The sequence below is a fragment of the Gymnodraco acuticeps genome, unplaced genomic scaffold (genome assembly GCF_902827175.1).
Source record: "Gymnodraco acuticeps unplaced genomic scaffold, fGymAcu1.1, whole genome shotgun sequence".
NCBI lineage: Eukaryota > Metazoa > Chordata > Actinopteri > Perciformes > Bathydraconidae > Gymnodraco > Gymnodraco acuticeps.
In genome coordinates, this window is record NW_022990485.1 from 372979 (window position 1) to 393542 (window position 20564).

At 42.0% G+C, this 20564-nt stretch overlaps 2 protein-coding genes across 2 annotated transcripts; both read left to right on the forward strand.

Annotated features, from left to right (window-relative positions):
- The first annotated feature begins 651 nt into the window (after positions 1 to 651).
- On the forward strand, positions 652 to 12754 carry LOC117552798 (transmembrane protein 222-like). Its single transcript, XM_034226439.1, has 6 exons — positions 652 to 820; positions 1935 to 2019; positions 4836 to 4867; positions 5004 to 5100; positions 6635 to 6765; positions 10774 to 12754. The coding sequence occupies exons 1-6, from the start codon at positions 702 to 704 to the stop codon at positions 10859 to 10861; spliced, it is 552 nt and encodes a 183-aa protein (XP_034082330.1). The 5' UTR covers positions 652 to 701; the 3' UTR covers positions 10862 to 12754.
- Positions 12755 to 13538: 784 nt separating this feature from the next.
- On the forward strand, positions 13539 to 20277 carry tpbga (trophoblast glycoprotein a). Its single transcript, XM_034226438.1, has 2 exons — positions 13539 to 16714; positions 17518 to 20277. The coding sequence occupies exons 1-2, from the start codon at positions 16461 to 16463 to the stop codon at positions 18365 to 18367; spliced, it is 1104 nt and encodes a 367-aa protein (XP_034082329.1). The 5' UTR covers positions 13539 to 16460; the 3' UTR covers positions 18368 to 20277.
- The last annotated feature ends 287 nt before the right edge of the window (positions 20278 to 20564 follow it).

The window sequence follows — 20564 nt, forward strand, 5'->3', positions numbered from 1 at the left end:
CAAAAATAACTGGCTTGTTTGACTAAAGTTTTACTAGACTGGTTTATTCCTGTGTGTGGACTGTGGAGGCTCATAGATCCCGGAAGTTGCTGCCACAGCCAAGACACACAGAATAAAGCCAGATAAAATAAGAGAAAGACGTCTCGGTTGTACATTTCAAAGTAAAACCTTAACAGACCATTTGTATAGTGTACTGCTAAACAAACTCATATTCAAAGGCTTGATTATCATAATGCAGCTTCACTGTAGTTGTTGGCAATGACCATTTTAAATATAAGGCCCTTCCAAAAATGCAGCGTGTACGGTAAGATATTCAAATTAATAAAATGGTGGAAAATAATTTAAGGCAAGAAGAAATAAAAGCGAATAATGAACATATTAGTGCCATAACATAATTGTGTCATAGACCTAATAAAATGCAGGATTGAATATATCCAAACAGAATAGACAAAGAGTAAAAAACCTGTACAATAATTAATTAGAAATACCAATTTACTCTACTTTTTTTTCTGCTAGAATTTCCCTGCAACAATAAATACCGTACATAATATTTAATTGTAATTATCCTCAACATTTGTTACAAAAAGGGCACTTCTTGAATTTGATTTTGAAACTCAAATCCCACCCTTTCCGGTTTTTGTCCCTTGTATTTCTTTGTGACTGTAAGTGGGATAAATGAAGTTCGTTTTCCACAGCTGGCGATGGCGGATGTTGTTGAAAAAGAAAGCATGAAGAATTACCAGATAGCTTCTGAGAAAATAAACACAGAGGCCGGTCGCTTCCCTTACTGTGTAGTGTGGACACCCATCCCCGTGTTGTCGTGAGTTACCGCCGTAAACAGTGCGTGAAAGTCGGCTTCTGGACTCAGAAACCTCCGGAGGAAGTGACAGCTGACTTAGCTTAGCTTAGCTAGCATCCTGTTGCTGTTTTGTTTTTTAAATATGATTTTAATACATGTATTTGTTAGCTGGCCTCGCTGTGAGTTAGAGTGACATATATAAACTATAAAAACAATTTTTATAAGCAACTATAAAAGAAACAGATAAATGTGCTTAAAGTCAGCCTTTTTACTTAAAAGTACACATTAACTTGGTGTAAAAGCTCAAATGCTCTTATAGTTGTACTAAATAAATGCAAGTGTTTCATACTTTTAGCAGGACACATTTCTTAATATCTTAATTTGACCAAAACTTTTAGAAAAATGTGTGTCTAAGTGTTTTAACCAACAACTCATTGTAATTTTACATGACGTAAAAGGCTATAGGCTACTATTACATGTTGCTTTCTAAGAAAAAACACAGTATATAAGTTATACAATCACACTCTTAGATAACCACTTTTCTAGGAATATCACTATAAACAGGAAATACTGTATCATATGTATACCAAACAAGTTGACGGTGGTGGTAGATAATGTATATTGTATCACATATAATGTGTTTGTGTCCATTATCTCTTACTGATAAAGTATTGACAGTTTTGTTTCTCAGTGCTTATTCAACATTTAAAAAAAATGCATTACTACCACATGACCCTTGTGCATAATAGTACTTAATATGTCTGTATGTGAGTCCATACATGCATTTTTTAGGACTGCTGTCAGGAGAAGTGGACGTAAAAACTCTTAGATTGCGAATTTTGGAACAAGACTAGAAGTTGTTGAGGGAAAAGTTGACTAATTGTTATCCTTTTTTGCCACAACACCATCATATTGAGTCCTACCTCCCACTACAAAAAGTTTAAAGAGGTTACAGTATGTCCAATGTTTTTCTATATAACATTATATCCTACATGTATACAACGCCACTACATTTGTCTATATTTTCATTCTAAAATGGAGCAGCTGTAACCCAATTTCCCCAGGGGATAAAGAAAGTATTTCTGATTGTGAGGTACTACTTTTAGATTGTTTAATACATTATTTTTTTGTTCAGATGGCTGTTTCCACTCATTGGCCACATGGGAATCTGCACTTCCACCGGGGTCATCCGGGACTTTGCAGGACCGTACTTTGTCTCCGTGAGTAATGACTGTGCTGCTGCAGAGTGTTATGGCCTGTATGTGAAATGAGGTACAAGGGGCTCTAAATTACCACAATGTATGTCAGATAAGACAAGAAGTATAAGCTTTCATAATAAAGTATATGGTTTTAATGACTGGTCCACAAGTGTTAAGCATCATCATTGCCTCCTTTAGTTTTACAGTAGCTTCTTGAAAGTATACAACTTGCAAAACAAGGGATAGCATATGAAAAGGAACTTATCAAAGCCCTAGTTCTGTATTTTCAGTATGTTTCAAACTCAATTTGTTTGTCAAAATCTGGTGAAATACACTATGGTCAAAACCAAATGTGCTTGCATCAGCCATTAAATAAATAATGCACATGGAAAAACAATCAAAAACAGCCCTGCAATAATAGATAACAACAGTGGGATAATGAAATATGTTGTCGTATTATCCATGAGCTTTAACAATTCTGCCGATGAGGAAGGATTTTACCCTTCTGGAGAATTATCATGGTGGAAAATGACATGCATCTTATCACAGCATTCACAATGGAAATACTCATACTACTCATATTCATGTTATAAAATCAGACCGGAAGAGGAACTTTCATGTGTTCGATTGGCCAACTTAATGGCTTGCTGTTAATGTTGTGCTTAAAGGTAGGTAAGAATGGAGAACCAGCTCGAGTGCGCTAGAATTTGAAAATACACAACCGGAAAAAATCTACACATGACTGATGCTGATGGACCTGGGACTCAATGCAAACTCCAGTTACCAAAGAGCCCAGTGCGTGTGATCTAGAGAGACAGCAAGCGCATTTCGTGGCATCTGCAGGCAGTGGCAAGTCCTTCCGGCATATGCCACAGAGGCCGCTACTCTGTGGTAGCTGTGGCAAGTCCTTCCGGCATATGCCACAGATGCCACAACTTGCCGAGGCATCTGCTCAACGGGAGTTGCCACAAGATGCCAGAGTAAGAGAAGGTTTACGGTAGCTGCCACTCGCCTTCCGTGGCAAATGCTGCTATTTAAACCCGTATTTATCGTGTAAAATGTCGCTGTTTCGGCATGACTTTATCGAACTGATCTGTACACAGGACTGATGGTCTGATCTCTATTTTTTTAAACATTATAATTTCTATTCAATTTTACTTGGAGCATGGTTTGCTAAAATAAACAAACGTGCTATATTTATGATGAAATATTGGCGAGTGAGGGTTGCAACGCCCTTGGCAATTGTCGCTTCTTGAGGGGAGTTTCCACTGCTTGCTACGATAAACCAGGTGTATGACTAGTAAAGACAAATAATTAACAAATACATATCTGTATTGACACAGCAACGTGTACACTGGTGTTATTAGACTTGGCTACAGACTTAGGGCAGCTGTAACTGATTGCAGTTGCCACTGCTAGTGAGATGCTAAGGTTTACTTTATAAATTAGGCAAAGGACTAATATTTGCCCCATGCCTTCAGCAGCAGCAGGCCATTCACTTTGATTTGATCCAGTTATGAAATGTCATTTCGACAGTAAATAAATGCTACATAAACGTTATCTTGCACGTTTTATCGAACCATCTCCGTTTCTAACTTTCAATATATTTAAAAAGAGATCTCTCTCTCATCTGCGTGCGGGGGCGGGGCCTCACAGACATGCTGCTGCGCTGTGCACACAGTTCTGCCGGTAATGAATATTAGGATACATTTTGTGAGGAAACTTTTCCACCAATAATTCCAATAAGTATTCCAAAATGTATTCACTTCAGGTTTACGGAAGTAACTGTATTCGGATTAGTTGTTTTTCAAATGTAACGAGTGCTGAATACAGTTAGGCTACTTGGTTTTTGTATTCTGATTACGTAACGCCGTTACATGTATTCAGTTACAACCCAACCCTGTGCACAGATCATCAGTCCTGTGTACAGATCAGTTCGATAAAGTCATGCCAAAACAGCGACATTTTACACGATAAATACGGGTTTAAATAGCAGCATTTGCCACGGAAGGCGAGTGGCAGCTACCGTAAACGTTCTCTTACTCTGGCATCTTGTGGCAACTCCCGTTGAGCAGCGGAAGATGCCTCGGCAAGTTGTGGCATCTGTGGCATATGCCGGAAGTACTTGCCACAGCTACCACAGAGTAGTGGCCTCTGTGGCATATGCCGGAAGGACTTGCCACAGCTACCACAGAGTAGCGGCCTCTGTGGCATATGCCGGAAGTACTTGCCACAGCTACCACAGAGTAGCGGCCTCTGTGGCATATGCCGGAAGTACTTGCCACAGCTACCACAGAGTAGTGGCCTCTGTGGCATATGCCGGAAGGACTTGCCACAGCTACCACAGAGTAGCGGCCTCTGTGGCATATGCCGGAAGTACTTGCCACAGCTACCACAGAGTAGCGGCCTCTGTGGCATATGCCGGAAGTACTTGCCACAGCTACCACAGAGTAGCGGCCTCTGTGGCATATGCCGGAAGTACTTGCCACAGCTACCACAGAGTAGCGGCCTCTGTGGCATATGCCGGAAGTACTTGCCACAGCTACCACAGAGTAGCGGCCTCTGTGGCATATGCCGGAAGGACTTGCCACTGCCTGCAGATGCCACGAAATGAGCCAGGCCCTACTGGTGATTTATCATCACATCGTAAAAAATAATTATGTTTTTGAAAGCCCTTGAAAGGTTTGATTTAATTCATTTACTCCACTGGTTTGATCCTGAACGTATGTTTGTATTTACTATATAGAACAAAAGGAGATCATGCAGTAAGTCCAGCTTAATCAAAGAAACATGAGGGCACAAGTGATCAACAAGAAATATCTTTCTTGTTTTTGCAGGAAGACAACATGGCTTTTGGAAAACCAACGAAGTGAGTAAATCAGAATATTGTTGTTGTTGTGATTTAACAAATTGCTCCAGAGAATTTGTAAAAACCAGAGCTGTTCCCCGACATCCGTCCTACTAAGAAAATATATAGATATATATATGTGTCTCTTTGTTTACAGGTACTGGATGCTTGACGTTAGCAAAGTGTACGCCAGAGGCTCGAATGCCTGGGACACGGCGGTGCACGACGCTTCAGAGGAGTACAAACAAAGGATGGTAAATACACGTTATTATGGTCTTTTATTGACTTTTATGTATCAGAACAAAAACATTATTTATCCCTGAGGGGAAAATATGTCTATAGCCGCGTTCACACCAAGTACTTTGCCGTACTTAGTTCCCAGCACTTAGTACCCCCATGGAACTAAGAGCCGATCGCGTTCACACCGGAATAAGTTGAAGCCTTCCGAGTAAATCGCCAGAACGCCGACACCTCCTCATCTCCACCGTTTTATTTTGTGTTGCCATAAGTTAGTCTCTCTCCGTTGGTGCGCTGGGCTAATGCTAATGCTAATGCGAGGATAATAAAATGGCGGCTCTACAAAACATTTCAGAGTTTTACGGGGCGTGGTTTGCAATCGCAATCAGAACTGTGGTACTTTAAGCGTGCCGAGCCGTGCGGGGCCCGTTTTTGGTTGCGTTTCCACTTGGCCTAGTACCGGCTATGGGTATAAGTCGGGCTGAGTATGCTGAACTAGAGAGAGAATCGCTGGCAAGGGGGCTACAACTACAACAAGATGAACATATTTGACCGTGATTTAATTGTAATACACTTTTCAAAATGATGGCGAAGTAACAACATACTGATACCGGTTAGTAAAAACCATGAATTAATGCTTTGACAAGTCTGCAGACAGACGGCAGGCGAAAAACCCTTTTAAAATGCGTGTTTTCTAAATGGTGCTTGGCTAAGCTAACGTTATATATGCTCCGACCGTCCACACTCACAACAACGGCCAACAGACATAAATAAAGCAGCGACTGTATTCGCCATGACACAGGCAGTCTGTGGTTTGTACTTGTTTAACTTTTGTCTAGTTTCTGAACAGATATGAAGAGCTGTGAGCTCTGAGTGCTAAGAGCTAACGGCTGTGTTGTTTTTCTGGGGCTCTCATTGAAGATGACGTCACGGCTCCGCCTACACTGCGTTACTATAGTAACTACCCCAGTTCCTAAACTGTAATGGAAGCGCAGCATTAAAGTGAGCCGGGCCTAATAAGGCCTAACCAAACCGAGCGAGGTCGAGCGAGGCCTTCAGTGGAAACGGGCCATAATAGTTTTTTTTTTTGTGTGAACGCGACATCAGGGGTACTAACGGAACTAAACGTGAAAAGTACGGGTGAAAAGTACTCGGTGTGAATGCGGCTTATGTGTATAGAGAAAGATATATATATATAGAAGTAAGTCAAGAAGTAACATCAAAAAATATGAAATATCTATGGTAAAGTATTTGACTAAAGGATAATTGGTTGAAATGTACAGTATACTACCGGTGAAAACACCAACATGAAAAATATAACTATATAAACTTTGAGAAGCTTAGTTTGTTAAATCGTACTACAGGTTTACAATAAATGTGTTAAAATATGTATTTTACAACTTATACAGTAGTGTTATGATATTAGCAATAGCGCTGAAAATGGTCTCTAAAACTTTGCCAATAAGTAAGATACACAACAATAGTTCTTGAAGCAGTAATGTTAGTGTTTCTATGAAAGTGATTGATGTGTACTCTTTGTTTTCTCCACAGCACAACCTCTGCTGTGATAACTGTCACTCTCACGTGGCCATGGCTCTGAATCTGATGCAATATGAAAACAGCACCTCATGGAACATGGTCAACCTCTGCCTCCTCGTGCTCATCCACGGGAAACACATCGGGTAAGAGGACTGATCACTACGAAGCTTGTTTGGAGGTGTTCGCATGAATATTAGGCAAGGCAAGTTTATTTATGTAGCACTTTTCAACACAAGGCAATTCAAAGTGCTTTACAAAAAAGACATTAAGAGCATAAAACACATTAGAAACATTAAAAAGCAAAAATAATAAAACATGAATAACACAGGTACATGAATAAAAGTTACAGTGCAGAGTAAAGGCCCTGACACACCAAGCTGACACCAAAGCACACGTCCCGACGGACCCGATTGTTGTCTGCGTCTTGGCCAAACTGTCGCACTGGAACACACCGCAAAGACTTCAGCCGACGGCCAAGTAGCACGTACGAACTGCGCATGCGTGAGTGGCAATAACTCTCCTTACCAGCAGGCGGCGGTAGTGTGTATTCGTCATTCAAAAGAGGCAACAACCGGAAGACAGACTGCGAGATACACCGAGAGAAGAAGAACAGAATAGTGTGTTCCATTTTCACTCTCGTCCATCACAGACTGTTTCACATAACGACTTATAATCGAAAACATGTTTAGTGCGGTGCACTGAAAATGAAAAATAATAGCCGTCTGTGTGTGCCTTCTTCTCTTCCGTTTCGCTTCTCATGCACTGATTCGCTAAGCTGAACAGCCAATCAGAGTGATTTATTTTGCAGACAGCCTCCCGATTCAACATGTTGAATCAGGAGCGGAAGGTTCAACATGGACGCTCATCGACGGCCGGACATCTATCGACGGCCGAAATCGGCTCGGTGTGTCCGGGCCTTTTTAGATGTGAATAGTTCAATTAAAGTCAGCGGCAAAAAGAAAGTCTTCAGCCTGGATTTAAAAGTAGTGAGAGGTTTCTGGGAGTTTGTTCCAGATATTTGGCAATATCCCAAACCAAATTCTCAGTCTTAGGGAAGAGTCTTGGGGGAACAGTGTAGGAATAGTTATGCATAATGCAGCAGGAAGTATTCTTGACTGGCGCTATGGTTTACCTGGTCTTAGTCCAACTGAACAGGTGTGAGGCTCCTGGACCAAACACAGAGAAAAGATGGCCACTGTTCAGGCCTGGCTCAGATTCAGAAGCTCCTCTCTCTCCTGTAGACTTTCAGAAACAAAACCATCAGTGATGCTAGCTGCTCATTGTTTGGGTTAGAATCAATAGTGCTAGAGACACACAATGAGAGATGTTTCAGTGCCTTTTATCTGAACAATGTGGAATGTATAACTAATAAAGCATTGACTGTGAACAGCAGTCCTGGAATATGAACATGTATTCATCTGTACGTTACATAGAGTATGTTAGTTGTTGGATGTACTTTATTCCAGGAGCCATTTGGCTTTATTAGATGGTGATAAAAAGTAAAGCAATGTGGTTTCTAAAAATAAATTTGTTTTATGTCTATTCATGAGTAAAAAAAGAAACACATTTCTGATTATTGGTTTCTCACAAATGTAGGATTTCTAGGAATATGAAAGCTTCTTAAAATGTTTTTGCTCTTTTATTCTAGTATGACCCCCTCTCCCCGGGCTAAATCGACCCCCCCCCCCCCCCCCCCTTATCTTTAAAGTTAGCTTTAATGTTTCATCAACAAACTTGATATCGAATTATGGCCATTTTGGTAAAAACTGGTACATTAATGCGAAAAAACCCTCATAAATGGGATCTTCGGTGTGAAGAGGTTAATCAAACCTTGCCAAGTAAAGTTATGTGTTTTTTTAACTCACAATGGCCCTAAAGTCATAGCTTTTTAAACATAGCCTAGTTGCAACAACATTGTTAACTCAGCATGTATAAGACCCCATTTACACGGGAACGCAAACGAACCGAATTTAATATCAAAAAAGTCTTCCGTCCACACGGATACGGCTCAATAAACGTGTCCCTTCACACGAGACCGCTCGACCCGCTGGAGACGCTGGAGTACATATGCCGGGCCTGTAAGTGGCGCTGTACCTCCGCCACAAAATACACCAAAAGCAGCGAAGAAGACCCCCGAGCATGGTTGCCATGGTTGCCTGATTGCCCTTCTGTTTATTCTCCGCGGTGGATTTAGCAACATGTAGTTCTCCATGTCCACTTGTTGCTGATGGTTGTGGTAGAGGAGCTTTAGATGTTGCACTAACATCTGTAGCATGGTCAGTAGCGGCGGACCATGCTACAGCAGTGAGCAGCAGAGGGGGGGAGAGGCGGGGCTATGGCTTCATCGTTATCAGGAAATTATCGTATAGGACGTACACACGGAGCCGTTTGGCCCCCCAGAGCGTTCCGGTTGCAGATCTATCCACCTTGAGGCCCGTTATCGTTTGCGGGGTGAGTTTCCGCGTTTCCGTTGCGGCCTCGTGTGAACGAACGGGCTATACGCGAGAGAAAGGTAGCGGATACAGCCGTTTCGTTCTCGTGTAAACAGCGCCTGAGTCTAGATGTGTTGATAAAAGCATCAGATACTGGGATGAAGCTTACAGCTTTTCAGCATCATTTTTGTAATGCTTTAAATGTGTTGGCATTGGTACAGAAAATCGACAGTTTTTATTCTAAAACATCAGCATTTTATTTGCCTCAAAGGCCCAAACTGGAGCGTAGCATTTGATCTGCGCTGCTCTGTGTAAAGCCACCGTAAGAAGAAGATTCTGGAGCTCTGGACGAGGTTTCTCTCTCTGATCCGGGGGCTCGGGGATTTTACTGGAATGCCTTGAACCTGTTTGTGTCTCAGGACTCGAGAGAGGGAGGCAGACCTGATTTTAGGGAAGTAGTAAGACCGTATATAGGACAGTCCTGCAGAAAGTCTGTGAACTGAAGTGATGTGGGAGTGGAATACACATCCCAGTGAGTGAGGTGATTGTTGTTAAAACAAGTTGATTAGACAAATAAAGTCACTTCCCAATGTAGTCACTTTGGTGTGCGACAACTGTACTGAATGTTTTTTTTAATTAGCTCAGAGGCTCATATTTAAGTTTTCAAATGAAGCTTAAAGAGGCCCTATTGCGCTTTTTGGGGTTTTCCCTTTCCTATCGTGTGTTCTATAGGTTTTTGTGCATGTAAATGGTCTGCTGCCATATTTAACGACATTCTACAGCCTACAAAAATGTTTTAATAAATTGTCGTTTTTATGAAATAAAGTTTTCAATGCTTCAAAACTGGTGATTGCGAGTTGTCGGGTGTAATGAAATAGAGTACCACAGTGACGCGTCCTAAAACCCGGAAGTAAGTTAGCATGTTACCACTTCCGGTTCCTTTTCTCCATAGGAGTTAGGAAAATATCTGGAAATAAGGTCTGTGGTTGAGACACATTCAAGAGACGGATCACGTTTTGTTCTACGACATTAAATCCATCAGCAGCTGGTGATTTCTGAAGAGTTGACGTGTCTGAGAAACGATGGTTGTTACCAAGTGGCTGAATAGGACTACAGAAGTTGTCGAGGTCGTTTTACGTCATTACGCCGAACACGTACACACTCCTCTAAGTTAGTTTCTGTTCTGCTTGAAAGCAAGTCCCTGCCTCCTGCAGAGTGTTCAAACAAACGCTTCAACTTGTACAATTTAGAATCTGTATGTTTGAATATGGATGTTAAGTCGGCGTGACGTTGAAGCTGCTGTAGTTCGTTTATAGCATAACGTTAGCATTTTGCTTCTGGCGACTAGATTTATGATTAGAAACTTATAAAAGTAGGGTAGACATGTGGAGATTATCCGGCTGAACAAAACGTGACCCGTCTCTTAAATGTGTTTCAACCACAGACCTTATTTCCAGCTAGTTTCCTAAATCCTATGGAGACATTACGTTGCGTTTTTGACGAAGGAACCGGAAGGAGTTTACTTCCGGGTTCTAGGATGCGTCACTGTGGCACTCTGATGTCATGATGGAGGTCAGTGCCATAAAATAATACAACCGTTTTTAAATCAGTACAAATATGACGCTGATATTTCATACTGAAAATAATACAAATCATCAGTTTCCATGCTCTTTTATTTCCCTCCTCTTCATTTACTCTTCCTCTCTGTGTGTTCTCCAGCTGTGCAGGTTTTCTGAAGACCTGGCTGCCCTTCCTCATGCTGATGGGCATCATCATCGCTGTGGTCCTGGCCTTCAACCTGCGGTGACCTGGAGGCAGGTGGAGGACACGAGGACCCCCGCAGGTTGACCTTTTACACATCGAGGGAGTGGGGGGGGGGGCATCACACGGTGTCGAGGAGATAAAAGACTACTAACCTCCGAGAGAGGGTTGTGGAGCGGGAACACAGGCTGGCTTTGTGAGAAGCAGACGGCCTGTTAGCGGCGTTATGCTAAGATTGAAAGTGATGGAAGTGATTTTATATCGGTTATTTGTCGTGACTGAACACCCGACGTACAAACACTTGATGGATATGATACTTCAAACCCTGAGGGCAGGTTTAAGCCATCGCCACCTGCAAAGTGTCGACGTGGTGTAGCTGAAAAATAGAGGAATTGGTGAATTCTCAGAGGGAACACATTCATGCCTTGCTTCCAGATCTTTTATAATTTCCAGGGAGTGAAATCCCATAATTCACTGCTTCCAGAATGCCATTTTTATACAAACATGTTACATCGATTAGAAGCATTTCCAAGTGACTTTACTGTTTTTCATGCTCCGCTAAACACGTCGCAGCAGTTTGTATTTTTGTGTGTTTTCTTACATCTTCTAAAACAGAAATAGTATCTCAGAGATTTGTTGTACGTGCATTACATGTATTGCCTCATGGTACTTCTTTCAGAATGTTTTCAAACCTTTTTAACTACAGATCATCTGTGCAGCGATTGTAGCAAACTCAATGAATGTGGCTGCGGTTAAAACCCAGACGATGGTTCAGCTTTTGTTTTTGTTATTCTTGTGCCAAACTCAAACTGTGTCCTTGAATATCTAACTTTTTATTTAGTGGAACAGCTGATTAGCAACTCCAGGGTTATTGAACGAAAAGCCTCGTGTACCCCTTTTCCACTGAAAGGCAGTTTGGTGCTAGCTCCGTCTGGTGCTTGTTCGGTTCTTAGTGAGTTCTTAGTGAGTTCTTAGTGAGTTCTTAGTGAGTTCTTATTGAGTTATTAGTGAGTTCTTAGCGAGTTCTTAGCGAGATCTCAGTGAGTTCTTAGCGAGATCTCAGTGAGATCTCAGTGAGTTCTCAGTGAGTTCTCAGCGAGTTCTCAGCGAGTTCTCAGCGAGATCTCAGCGAGATCTCAGCGAGTTCTCAGCGAGTTCTCAGCGAGATCTCAGCGAGATCTCAGCGAGTTCTCAGCGAGTTCTCAGCGAGTTCTTAGTGAGTTCTTAGCGAGTTCTTAGCGAGTTCTCAGCGAGTTCTCAGCGAGTTCTCAGCGAGTTCTTAGCGAGTTCTCAGCGAGTTCTCAGTGAGTTCTCAGTGAGATCTTAGTGAGACCTTTTAAGCTGTATTGGCATGTTAATACAGCTGTAATAAAAACAACAGACTGGTCCTGGAACCGCTTTGGTGGAAAAGGGGTATAAATGTGAGGGTTATGAATCCTGGTCAGCTCTTATTATTATGTTTTTATTCCCAATTTTTGACCTAAAAGTAAAAAGCAGGAGTCGGTGCCTAAAAAAATAAACTCTCTCACGGGTCCTCAATATCTTCTAATTTCATTGTTCTAGTTATACTTGAAAGAAAATAGTTCCACGTGGTGTTTGGCACCTCCAATCCGTTGCCATGGGTGTCGTGAGTAGATTGAAATCCCCTCATTGTTTGCAGTCTAACAGAATAAGTGTTGAGCCCTCTCTTTGTCCGGTGCTGACAGGAGCAGCAGGTAGCCAGGATCCTCAGGTTTTTCACACTCTCCAACCCCTACTGCATTTCCCCACTTTCACTCATAGCGTCCTTCCTGCTGCTTTCCACCGCTGCAGATCACATTCGAAGGTCATTGTGAAATGTCAGCGCTGTTTTCACAAAGCTTTGATAGAACCCAGCCCACATCCTGCCATAATCCAAAGGCATTTAAGTGATTTTATTAATTAAAATCTGTTTTTTCTGTATCGTGTTAAAGGGGTAACCTGTTTTCTTGCACTTATGTTAATACTCTGTGGCCTCTTGTGTATTTCACCCATGTTGCCTGTAAATATTTGATCACACATTATACTGTACACCAGGTGCTCTTTATATACTTAGCAAATTTGATCTCTCACTCTACAGATTTATCCTTTTCAATAATTTACACCGTCATTTTTCCATCTATGCACAGCAGGGAGGCAGATTTGTGCCTGATGGAGTGTGTGTTATTCATGCACATAGTGATTGGAGATTGCATGTGTGTGTTGTATGCATGCAAGAGTGTGTGACACATCACTGTGGCTTCTTGATTAATAATCAGCTGCTCTCCACTGCGGCCCCACTGCCCGCTGATTGATTTTTATATTTATTACTCTTCATCTTTCTCTTAATCTGGTTTAAATTGTATGTCATTGTTGGCAAACCGTAGCAAGAATAAATAATACATTAGACTTTAAGAGGCCTGCTTAAGTTAACGTTGATTTGATGCAATAGCCTGTGCTGTTCGTGTGGAGCTTTCTGTAGACATTCGTCTCCAACCGTTTGAACGAGTAATGCAATGTAGAATCTACCCGCATTTTGAACGGGGAATCCTTTTTATAAAATATATAATTTAAACCTTATTACTGTGTCACTTCAAGACTGTTTTTTAAAGGGGTACTACGTCCATTTTTCAAAATTAAATCATGTTGTTTATTGGGGCGTAGACGGTCCAAAAATAGAAGCAAACATGAACAACCGTCTCTCCCAAATCCAAAACTAAAGTGATTTTTTTTCACCAACAATACATTTGGAAACTACAATGAATTGGGAGAAGATGTTTAAAGATGATGAGTTTAAGGGAACTTGTTTTCCTTCATGCATTGCATTCACATACTCCTCTTATGGTGCAGGTTCTCTGTCATTCAATTGTTTTTAAAAAACACATTGATAGCCATTTCTAAAATGTCCCTTGTCAATAACTTATGTTTTATTATTCTGACACCACATGAATACCAAAAGTGCCCTATCAAAGTTAACAAATGTACATAACGGTTTCTTTCGTGCATTACGCTGCAGCCTTCCACCAAGTATCATGACATTTGGGCCAGTTGTGTTTCCTGCTGACGTACAACAACACAATGGAGCTGAAAACACAATGTTTTCAGAAGTATTTTACACAATTCACCCTGAAATGACTCTCCTAAACAAAACAGAAGATACCGGAAAGTAAAGCTTATTAGGTAATGAAGCTCATTCGGGAATAGAAAGAGAAACAAACCTCTTGTCTGTCCACACAAATCTCCCATTCGTTTAACTTTGACAGAGAGTAACTCGTGTTCAACAATATTATTTGAACTTTCCTAAACCATGGAAATAACATATTGGAATATCTTTAATAAGGTGGTGTTCCCCTTTAAAATCATGCAACTATAGAGGAGCATATCACATTTTATTGTAAAAATAACTAAAGTATTTATATTGAAAATGATCAGGCTACTTGAGCAGAGAGATATTGTGGCAGTGAGAAATGTGAAAGACCCTCGGTCTCTATAATTGCGCTAAATGTTGGAAAACGGGAGACAAGCTGCCCTTAAATGACTTGTTTTCTTTAATAATAACACGTCATTTATTACATTTTGAGCTATGAAAGGCATTGGTTGAATGAATGGCCCTTTTGAGTTCAGTTCATCAAACTCAGCATTGTGATTTCTACTGCTTTTTACCTATAACACATATCATTTAGGACGAGAAATAGAAGTTGTGACGACTAATAGTGCGTCCTTATGAGTGCATGTGCAGGAGTGCAATATCAAGTAGAGATGGATTGAAGGGTTTTAAATGTCACCTGCTGTGGTGCCTTGTCGTATCCAAGAGCCAGGTCCAGGAATGTGGAGACCTCGGTCCTTTCAGACTCTCTCCGCTGACAAAAGACAGTCGGGGATGCTTTTATAAGTGCCGCTTTCCATATATACCCGTCTGAAATATAAGATAACAACCTCTTGTTTCGCTAATGTCATGCTGCTGATCTTATTGGCTCACGACAAATTTCCTGTGTGTGTTTTTGACTTCCAGACAAATCTCTATTATTGTAGAAAATGTGTGCTATTTCTTTTCCTTTATTTATTTATGATAACTGTTGGATGATGTGAGGATTTCAGGACACTCTGAGTCCATGAAAGGCAAATCCATCCCCCCACCCCCACCGTCTTCCTGGAGTTTCTATAAATAACTCCCGAGTGATTCCTGTAATAATCATTATAAGCTGTCAGAATAAACATTAAGGAAAGGAAGCAGCCACAGATCTGATGCTGATATCAAAGCTCCTCTGAGGGGCCATCATCCTGCAGAGTATCACGGTATTCAAGGTAGGGGATCAAAGGGGGTTTATAGTCTGGACCCCCAAACACCCCTCCCCCACGTTTACCATCCCACCTGGGGAGCTGGGAATGACCCCGGACTGCACATTCCTCAACTGGTAAAATGTGTTATTGTAGGAATTCTCATAAAAACCTCTTTAAAACAAAATTAGAGCTATAAAATAAGACTAGGATTCCAATCATACAAAAATAACCATCAGTTGTGTTGTACTGTACTCGGGTATTCCCATTTTCTGTTGTATTTCTTTAACTGCAATACAGTTATTAATGAAAATGAATGCATTACTTTTACAGTATGTCTACACGGCAGTATTGCCACTAAAGTAAAATATCTTAATACTCATTTGTTTATCATAGAAAACATTTTCTTGCAACATCCTGCTTTTTTTTGTTCATAAAAAATTGGGCAGTTTTGATGAACTGATGAAATTCTCATAAAGAAATCCAATAAAGTAAAACAAGTATACCTGATAATAAACCAAATAGGGAACATGGGCCTTGTCACAAATACTTAAATGCAGTACTTATATCAGTTTTAAGGTATTTTATTTCAGTATTCCCAATTTGTGCAACTGTATACTTGTACTCCACTGAGATATTGTTTTCGCTGGAGCAAAAGGTTAAGAAAATAATTGTATAATCAGCCAATTATTTGTATTGAGCTTCTCTGCAAAATGAGTACTTTCACTTTTGGTACTTTAAGAATATTCCTATGCTAAAGTTAAGTACTTTTATTTAAGTAACATTTTGAGTATTTCCCACACTGTGGTATTGTTACTTTTTAATACCAGAGTACTTCTTCTAATTCTGCACATTTACTATAGAAACTTCTTGCAGGATTCTGCATGTTTTTGTCCTGCAACAACTCAATCAGATGTCCTGTCCCTGTCTTCAGGTAGGAGCTGCAGTATTGTCCAGCGCCACATGGTTGTATTTGAGTGTAAACATGGAGAGAAAGAGAGAGGGGGGCTCGGCCACTTTCTCCTCCTCTCTCCAGCCAGAGGAAACATCTCGTGGCTCCGGCAGGAGAGAAGCCCCTCCCCACATATCATCGCACCAGGCGAGGGTCCTTTTAACTTCATTGTTGGAGAAGAAGCGACGCCCCGCTTCGCCCCGGCACAGGATCAAACACCCTCAGATCAGCACGACCCCCAGCTCTGTTCTCATGGAAATCAGACCCTGCCTCCCGGCCACACTTTCTGCAGAGATGCAAAGTTGAGGCGCATTCCCAGCCGGGACAACATTTGATTATGACGTCTTGGAGGAGCTGATCGTTTCATTTAACCATTTGTGTTTCTCTTTTGCACCGCTCACTTTCCCTCCTCTCCAACATGCGGGATCTGGCGCAGCGCCTTGTTTTCTGCGCGCTGCTCGGCTCTCTTTACGCTTCGTGTCCCCCGCGCTGCGAGTGCTCCGAGGCGGCACACACCGTGAAGTGCGTCTCCAGAGAGCTGCGGGCTGTACCGGCCGGGATCCCCGGTTACACCCGGAATCTGTTCATCACCGGGAACCATATCGGCCGTATCGGCCCGGAGTGTTTCAAAGGGCTGGACAATGTGACGACCCTTTCTCTGAGCAACAACAGGTGAGACTCTCCCGGTGACTCCAGGTCACGTTGTGGTAATGCAAAGCAGATGTATCCCTGGCAGAATGTATACGTATGATCGATTAATCAAATACAAAATAAAAAAATGGTGTAAAATGTCATACATTTCTCAAAGTCCACAGTAGAAATGTCTTGTTATGTCTGTTTCAATCTTGAAGATACTCACTTTATCATGAAAGAAAACCAAGAAAAGCAGGACATTTCCTGACGGCATGTTCTGCCAACTTTGCATGGAAAACGACTTCATGATTTATTGATTATCAAAAATAATTAGTTGTTATTTTCAGCCATCCAAACCAATTGATTAGCCTTTGCAGCTCTAGGCTGCAACTATTGATCATTTGTTATTGATTAATTGTTAACTCCATTGATGTTATGTCAGGAAATAGTGAGATTTGTCATTTGTTTTGGAAAGTTGAAGGTGAGGTCTTACATGTCTGGTATAACAGAGAAAAGCCAGAAACCTCCATATCTGAGGGGCAGCAGACACCGTCTCCTACCATTTTTGCATGATAAACTACTTAATGATTGATTATCAAAATACTTGATGATCGGTAAACCAATCGATTAGTTGTTGCAGCACTAATTGAGTATTAGTTGTTCCTTGTTGTTGCTTCAATCAAACTGTATTAAAATGAATACCCCATTCAATTTATTGAAGCATTTGTATCCAAACAAATCAGCCCTGTTCTGTCTAAAGGCATTGCATTATTTCCACCTTCTTGCTCTTGTATTTTATTTAAAAGTATAATCAACGTCTCATTAATCTCCCTCAAACCCAGAATATCCGAGGTGGATTCCAACACGTTTTCGGGGCTGCGCAGCCTCCGCTCTCTGGACCTGAGCAACAACCAGCTGGCGATCATCCACCCCGAAGCCTTCATGGTGCAGAACCACTCCCTGCTGGATCTGAACCTGAGCCGGGCCCTTTACAACCACTCCTCGGTGATGGACCTGGCCACCTCTCTGCGCTGGAGCTCCCTGGGCGCCCTGAGGAGTCTGGACCTCTCCCACAACGGCCTCATCTTCCTCCCCTCGCACATCTTCTCCCACCTCACCAGCCTCCAGCGCCTATTGCTCTCCAACAACTCCCTCGTAGCGATCCACAACTCCTCATTCACCGGTTTGGAGCGCCTGCAGGTGCTCGACTTGACGCTAAACTCCCTGAAGGCGGTGCCGGAGGAGGGCCTTCGAGAGCTGGACTCCCTGCCCAGAGCGGACCTCCTGCTGGGGGAAAACCCCTTCACATGCACGTGTGGAATCGAGTCTTTCGCCCTGTGGCTGAACAGATCTCAGGGACGCATTAGTGATGCTGAGAGCCTCGTGTGTGCATACCCAACGGGCATGAGGAACACATCCATGCTCTCCGTGGTTACGTTAACTCTGGGGTGCCATCAGAGCGGGGCAGGGGCTGACCTCGCTCTGCAGACCTCTTACGTCTTCTTGGGTATAGTCCTGGGCTTCGTCGGTCTCATTTTTCTTTTTGTACTTTACCTGAACCGCAAGGGCATCAAGAAGCGCATCAACGACCTGCGGGACGCCTGCAGGGAGGTGTGGGAGGGGTACCACTACCGCTTCGAGATCGACTCCGACCCCCGGCTGTCGCAGGTCTGCACCAGCGCCGACATATAAAAAGGACGGTCACCTCTGTGGTGCAGTTTTTGGATGAAACTGACTATTTTTTCTAATGCGTTTATCAGTAGCGGAATGTAAAAAGTGTACAGATTTGTCTGTAAATATATACATAGTGTTGTTGATACAGTATGTCAGCCTTGTTGAAAGCATGCACTGCCCATATTATAAAACTAATGTGCTCTTTTAATACAGAATGGGCCTCATGCAGAAAGAGTTCTTTCATATTTTTCCCTAATGTGTGAACTCCAGATGCCCCAGGCGTTCCTAACCTTTGTCTTATAAAGTTGTGCTGAAAGATAAATCCCACTTGGTCCAACATTGGTGGCTAATTGTTCATTTCAGCAAAGGTAACATGCCCTAAGCATTAATGAGGTCAGGTGCTGTGCCGTGTGCAAATACTCTGGCATATGCCTCATAAGTCTTTCAGTTAAATTCAGCAAAAGTGAAATTGAGATACCTTTAAAGGAACTTCAACACATTATACTGTGATTCTCCAGAGTGTTGTACTGGGGTTTTAGGAACATCCAAGAGCATCTAAGAGCTGAACGCATGCCATGGTTATCTGTTTAAATGGTATTATGCCTGATTCATCAAAGTCTACTTGTATTGGAAAAATATTTATAGACTGTCAAAACAAAATGCTTTTTATCCTAACTTGGCAAATATGTTCTTGGCGGCCGCTTGTAAAATGTTCTCTTATCCAAGGAAAGAGCAACCATTGTGGACACAAACAACAATAAGAGGAATATTCTTCTCATCTGGCTCTCTGCATGAGACCTGTTTGATTGTGCTTCAAAGGGACATGAGTGTCGTACAGGGACTTCAGTGTTTGACATTTCTTTGTATTCATGCCCGCACAAAAGCAAGAGCAAGTGCCTAAAGTCAGCTGAGTATTGTTCCCTAACCCTCAAGGTGATCTGAACTCTCTTTCATTCATTACTCTGTCACATCTTAGCTTGTTATAGCTGCAATAAAACCCTGACACTACAAAAACAAACCTCTGGGAATTGAAAGCACAGTCACTCATTCATCTTTGAACCATTTCAAGCCCTTTGGTCCGTGCGTCCTTCAGCCCCCAGGGCGCCACGGAGGAATTAAGCCTCCAAAGCTTTTCTAAAATCACCTCTCTACTCCTCTGTGGGATTCGGAAGGGGAGGGGAGGGGAGGGGGAGCCGATTCATTGCAGGCCAGCGGAAATCTCCTAGCCCCCTCGTTTTTTTCCCTCTCTCTCTCTGAACCATTGCTTTGTTTCAACTCCTTGAGTTTTATTGTCAAAATGATGAGAACCAGTCCTGGGCTGAGGCCGCTGAAAGCAATCTCCCCTCCCTCCTTAAAGACAACAGCCGCTCTGGAGACTCTTTGAAAGAAAAGTCTCCACGTTTTTCTGTTTAGTGACTTTTTTTTCTTCCAATGATAAGACACAGATGATTCTGAAACACCAGCTACATTGTTTCATTCAGCAGTTTGCTCAGAACATACTTTTGGTTTCCACCATCACCTTTTATACAATGGAAAATGTACTTTTAGTGGAAGAGCAATTCCTTAGAATAACAAGAATGTCAATACATGTATTCTCAGTCGAATCCTTAGCCTTACACTTTGCATGCATGTCTAAATTTAAATTATAATCTCGCATTCTCTGTGGCCTTATGATGCTACAAAGTGAGACAAACACAGACGGAGAGCGGGGTTGGCAGGCGGCCATTCCTCAAAGTGTTTATTGCCCAAATTGAGAGCTATCTATAGGTATCTGCAACAGAGTAAACAGCCTCCCATTATTCAAAGCCAAAGTAGCATCTTCATCCTTTCAAGATGTTCTGCAAACTCCTCTGATAACCATCCAGAAATGTTTATCACATGGAGATTTTCCTGCATGTGTAATGACAAAATAAAGCTTAAGAAAGTCATGATGTCTGTTCTCATTCGGTCCAGATGTAATGAGCATACATGGTCATCATTTAGGACTGTCATTTCTCTGAGCTCCAGAACCACATTAAAGAGGCCCTATTGTGCTTTTTGAGTTTATTATGTCATGTGGGGTATTATAGGTTTTTGTGTCTGCAAAGGCTAAATCCCCAAATTCCCTCAAAAGGGAGTTTACCCCTCGATATCCCTCCATTGGACTCTGTCTAACTATGTAACACTTGCGTTTCTAGGTAACACTTGAGCTCCTATTGGCTAGCGCTCCAACACA